Source organism: Empidonax traillii, unplaced genomic scaffold, assembly GCF_003031625.1.
Source record: "Empidonax traillii isolate 1590-97213 ecotype Southwest subspecies unplaced genomic scaffold, ASM303162v1 scaffold1108:size182476, whole genome shotgun sequence".
Lineage (NCBI taxonomy): Eukaryota > Metazoa > Chordata > Aves > Passeriformes > Tyrannidae > Empidonax > Empidonax traillii.
In genome coordinates this window covers 138206-144205 of record NW_020956301.1, presented here as the reverse complement: position 1 = coordinate 144205, position 6000 = coordinate 138206, and the positions used below count along the sequence as shown (strand labels likewise).

The 6000-nt window shown below is 41.2% G+C and overlaps 1 protein-coding gene across 1 annotated transcript in view; it reads left to right on the top strand.

The window, feature by feature from the left end:
* The window catches only part of MPLKIP (M-phase specific PLK1 interacting protein), a 6112-nt gene extending 404 nt beyond the window's left edge, over positions 1 to 5708 (top strand). The window contains exons 2-3 of the mRNA XM_027904990.1: positions 142 to 262; positions 4410 to 5708. Of these exons, the coding sequence (XP_027760791.1) occupies positions 142 to 262; positions 4410 to 4613 (325 nt within the window). The 3' untranslated portion in view covers positions 4614 to 5708. The remainder of the gene's footprint in view (positions 1 to 141; positions 263 to 4409) is intronic.
* The last annotated feature ends 292 nt before the right edge of the window (positions 5709 to 6000 follow it).

Genomic DNA, 6000 nt, shown 5'->3' with positions numbered 1-6000 from the left:
CCCGCGGGGCTACGGCAGCCCCCACCACACGCCGCCCTACGGGCCCCGGCCCGGCCCGTACGGCGGCGGCCTCTCCCCCCGCGGGCCCGGCTTCCAGGGGCGCTTCGGGAGCCCCTCGCCGGGGGCGCAGACCCCGCGCAGGTCGCAGGGCGGCAGCCCCCGGTACCCGGCCCCCTACGGCGGCGCGTCCCCGGCCGGGGCGCCCCCCCACTTGCCGCCGCAGCACAAGCGCTCGCCCGGGGGCTTCCAGAGGCACTTCCAGGTATGGGGCAGGGCGGAGAGGGACACGGGGAGGGAGGGAGGGAGGAAGGAAGGGAGCTGGTGCCTCTGCAAAGCCCGCTGAGCGCAGCATCCACCCGCCCCAGCACGATTTTCAGTGAAGAGCGGGACTCGCACCGCGCTGGGCAACATCAGCGTTCCCTCCCCCCGCAGCAGAGAGGACGGAGAAAGCACAGCGCAGGCAGGTGTGGGATGAGGAGAGGGAAGAGGGCCCCGGGCCTGGCCTGTTTGGAAGACACAAGGGCTGACGAAAGTGCAGCTTTTCTGTTTCACATTCTGGCATGTGAGGGTAGAGAGAGAGAACTAAGAACCACCCAAAACTGCAGCAAATGCCTCTTTTTCCTGTACGTGCCTCCCTTTGATCAGTTTTCTTCGATGCACTGTGTGCTTTTATTTTGCCCGTGTGGTTACATCACGGGAGCTTCCCTGTCCATATCCTGTCCACACCCAGAGCTTTCTGGGACACGGCTGGAGAACAGCAGTGCTTATTAAGGAGAATTAAGCTGAGGCTCCTTAAAGCAGAAATGAGAGCACCCGTTGGGATAATAGACTGTCATTTTGAAGTCTTTCCATTGCCCACTGAAAGCGTCTCTTTCCTGAGAGTCATTCCCAGCAGGTTCTGTGGGTTTTGCTTTTTTTCCAGGTGGGTTAGTTGAGGCATGTGACTGGCAGTGCACATAAGGATGATGCCAACTTTATGTATGTAACTGGCTTTATGCACTATTAGAGAAGCCTTAAAAGTCTGACAAATGGCAGGTGCAGTACAAGCAATGATAAATTTTTCAGGTGCTCTTACTGACACTTTGAGGATTAGAGTGTGATAGTGAAGTCAGATCTTAATAGAGATTAGTAAAATCTTAGCGTGCCTGCACTGCATTGTCATATTTCCATTCAGAAATAGTATTTTGTTACTTTTTTTGTGATGCAGTTAACTATCTTACAGGAGTCTCATAGTTGATGGGAGGGGGTCATTATGAACTTTATATACATTCTTCAACGGCAAAGACTCTGCTGGTGTGAAAGCCATCACAAGGCTTAACCTCTGTACCTGTGGAAAAGGCCAAGGATGTGGCATTTTTGCTGCGGATTCTGGAGGGACAGTTTATGTCATCATAGTGTCTAATTTCCCTTCAAGAGATCACTCTTTGGCTGCTCAATTAAGTGGCTTTTTCAAAGCTTGCCTTAAAGTAATTGAGCAGAAGAGTATGCAGGAATCCTTAAGTCTTAAGTGGTCCTTTAAAATCTCATCGGAAAATCCAAAAGACAGTTTATGTTTACTTCAGTGTCCTGTTGATGTCATGTCATTGGCATTCTGTGCTCATTTTGTGCTTGCAGGCTTACATTTTTTGAAATGAGCGGAAAACACAAAGAAGAACATAGCTTGTGTTTTCTGAAATGAGTGACTTAAACAAGGGCCTGTAGTGACAGGACAAGGAGGAATGGCTTTAAACTGAAGGAGAATGGGTTTACATTGGATATTAGGAAGAAGTTCTTTACTGTGAGGGTGGTGAGACACTGGCACAGGTTGCCCAGAGAAGTTGTGGATGCCCCATCCCTGGAAGTGTTTAAGGCCAGGCTGGATGGGGCTTTGAGCAACCCAGACTAGCGGAAGGTGTACCTGCCCTCTGGAGGAGGAATCAAACTAGATGATCTTTAAGGTCCCTTCCAACCCAAACCATTCTATGATTCTCCCTTTGTTGTAATTTTTGAGTATCCCCTCTTAGAATTCACTTAATGGTAACATTTCCTTCTCTGCACTCAGCAGGAATTAGTGAACTAGCTGGTAGCGGTACCTGGTTAGTAGTGTGGATCAAAACTTATTACAGGAAGTGAAAAAAAAAAAAACCAAATCTGAACCTTTTGAAATGGTATAGTTGTGATTTTCATGTTTTATGTGTGTGCCAGCAGCTATAATGACATCAGGTGAAGCTGATAAAGGGAGTGACAGTCCCCATTTTCAAGGCAGTGTTACTCAGCTAAGCAATGTGTTGCTGAGTAGCACCAAAAGATGTTTTCTACTCTAGAGAGGGACTTTTTATGTGGAGAAAAAATATTGAGAACAGATTGACTGTTTCTTTAAGGAAAGTTAAGTGAGAGAAGGCTGTTGGCATCAGTGACAGCAAAATAGAAAGTTTTATTTAAGGTATCTTTGGCATCAAACAGTGTCTCTTGCACAGAATGGTTTAATTTCTACAGGTAGGGCAATTTTCCTTTTCCACAGGCCTAAAAAAATACAGAAGGGGAAAAAAAGCATATGTCGGCTAGCATTCTAGACTGAAATAATCCACATGCTTAAATTTAACACTTACTAAAACCTTGTATTACATAATAATACATTTCCTATATTTCAAACATGCTGAAAGGTCAGTTTTACTGATGGCCTGCATCATATTATAGTGAAGTTTAATATTATTAAATAAACCCATACAAATGAGCCTTACCATTGGATTATTTTGTTCCTTCACCGAATACTGCAGATCGTTATGTCAGCTGAGCTTTGTGTTCTGCAGGTTAGACACAGCATTAAATAAACTCCACACTCAAACTGTTATACAGTGTCAAAGCTACTGGGCCTTCCTTTAGTGTGGTGTTTTAGAGATGGTCAAGTGTTATGCTTTTTTCAGACAGAATGTCCTGTGTACTACTGCTTCACTGCTAAATATGAGGGCTTAACGTAAATGTCACTTTGGCTAGTGCATGTTGACTTTAGAAAAATCCACGTCCCTTACAAAGTTTTTTAGATGTAGTATGGGGTGATTCTTTCTGACCCCTGTGGGGTTTGATGCAATAAACTGATTCTTCTCTTTTGAAATAATCGTCTAAGCTACGTAACCTAACTACAAAGATCATTAAAAACAAGTGCCCTGTAAACAAGACATGGATGTTCCGACATTTGGTCATGTATCCATTGCCATCAAGCTGTAGGAGTTCTAGAAAAGTTCTTGCTGGAACCAAATTAACATGTTCCTGCCACAGCACATGAGCAGAAATAGGTTCACGCTGTCTGAGTGAAATCTATTCTTCAGGCTAAACACGGGAGGCTTCACTGTATGGCACCATTTCTCAGTTTTACCCAGAAATTGTTTCATGTGATCTATTTATGTAGATTCTCTAAGGCCTTATTAGTCAAATTCAAATACCATCACTGCTGATTCAAAAAGTCAGGGATTGGGGGGGTTTAAGAAGGGGAAACAGCCCTTAATCAGGTGCTTTTACTCTGCTTTACAAAGTCTGATACAGCCTGGAGGAGTCCTGTGGTTCCAATACAGAATGGAATGGGCACGTTTGGAGACCACTGTGTACCTGTAATATGGGTCATTTAACTTTGGCAAAACCAAAATTAATTTAAATCAATACAGCTTTAGACAAAACCTCACTTTTTAGGGGAGTGAATCTGAAGAGAAGAACAACGGATGATGCTAACAGGAGAAAATGGTTACAGGCATTCCTTTATGTCATAGCCTCCCTTTAAGTTGCAGACTTGTAGCAGCTTTACACAACCAATTGTAGTGATCCTTGATCTTAAAAAAAAATAAATCAAAAGTTCCATGCAAAAGTCAGTATCTGCTTAATCACTGATGACCATTCAGATTGTATGCAAAATAAAATCATCTGCTCTCAAATCTCCCGGAACACTGTTTTGGTCGAAATGTTTTTGGTTTTTTTCTGATGAGTTCTTTGGGTCATTTGTAGCTATTTGCATTATACAACACTGTATTCAATCTGTAAGTACTTCATATCCAGCTTCTGCTCTTGTTAATATTCTCAGCTCTTCCTCAGCCTGTAACTCCCTGTTTTGTTATTCAGCTTTTGTTGGACATGATGTTGACTTAGGCAGCTTATGAAAAACAGCACGAGGAGCTTTTCTGTACCTGTGTGCCAGAGTGATGTGGACAAGGTGTTTCAGAGGAGTCCAGTGTGGGGCTCTTTCCTTATTTTGGTAAATCATCAGCTGTAATTAAAAGAATAATAAAGTTAATATTTTCTGAGGAAGATGCAAGTGAGGCGTAGTAATGATCATTAATAATCAGCTTCAAAGCTCTACTACAGTAGGAAGAAACTTTTTTTTTTTTTTTTAAGTTTGAATTAGTCTATTGAATGTTTCTTTACCTGATGGTTTTCTTCCAAAGGGATCACCCAGGACATCTACTCCATTTGGTACAGCGCATGGCAGAGAGAAAAGAGTGTCTAATGATGTGGAAAACTATTACAGACCTTCAATGCTTGAGGACCCATGGGCTGGCCTAGAGCCAGTTTCTGTTACAGACATAAACCAGCAATACAGCAGTGAGCAAACAACATGTACTGCTAAAAAAGGGAGGTATTTCAGCTAACACTTTTTAAAGGCCAAATAACTCCATCTTGTCAGGAAAACTTTGGGACAAAATCTTAACACTTACACCAGATGAACAGGAATCAAGACCTTAGATAATGCTTTTATTTGATCACACGCCCGCCCTTTTATCCTACTCTTTTTTTATTGCATTGGGTATTTTTATGTATGGGACGGAAAAGGAGTGGTAGGAAACCTTAAATTTCTGGCTATGTGGAAGTGCCTACCAGCTTTGAAGAACAAAGTGTTCTTTAATCACCAGCGACTGATTTGTGACTGTTAAAACAGGTTTCCATATACTTACCTCTTCCATGCCAGATTGTTAGCCTTTTATTGTAAAGTACTTTAGGAAGTGGTATTTTTTTATGTTTCAGCATTTTTAGAATGAAGTAACTTGGAAAAAAAAAAAAAAAAAAACAAACAGTTTTGTAAATCCTTGTTTTGTAATGTGTAAAGAATATTTTAGGACTCTTGTTAAGGTGTACACATTAACACAAATAGTACTGTTGAAATTAGGTGACCTCTGTAAATGTGCTTGTATGCTGTAGTTAACCTGTGGTTTTGTGCATAGTGATTTTTGTTAATTGCAGTGTAACATGAAGTTGAAATGTGACTTTTAGCCATCTCAGGAAACAAATGTATTGTTTTTGGAAAGTTTAATTTGTTGAACCAGCTCTTGAGTCGCAAACTTAATTCTGTAATCATTTGCTTTTGTGTTTAAAAAAATATATTTGAATCAATATTAGATATTTTTGGATTATTAACAAGTCTGTTCAGTGGCAATTTAAGTCTAAGGAGTACATAAAACATCAAGATAATATAACTGGAAATGTTCTCTGTGGGTCCACCTGTTAGAATAGCATAGAACGAATGACAGTTTTGGTTATACAGTTGACATTAGTACGTGCACAGCGTTTTTTGGGGTTTTTTTTTGAATCCGTAGAATATTTTCCAATTATTTTTTATTTTTACTTGTGGCAGGAATCATTGCCAGGAGAACTGTTTTGTGTGTGTGCGTGCTATATTTTTATACTGAAGAGGAAAACAAGGAGTTGGTTTTTTAGAGCTTGTCTTTACATGGAAAATGCTTCCCATGCTTAAATGCAGAAGTGAAGATCATAATCTGGAATAAAAAATTAGTTCTAGCTGCAGGCATGCTTTGAATTGTCACATTAAGCCTGCAGTAGTTAGATAAATTTTTGTTAAACGTGCCATTATTTGTTTGTTGATCTTGGCTTTTAAGCCAAGATAGAGCGTGAAAACTTTGTTTAATAAAACCATTAGTTTTATTTTCAAAACATATGTGTTAAGTTTTTTACAAACTCGGAAGGTATTTTTGTAGTCCTGAAGCATGGTTAGGTTGAAAAGCCAAGACAATCGCATTAAAC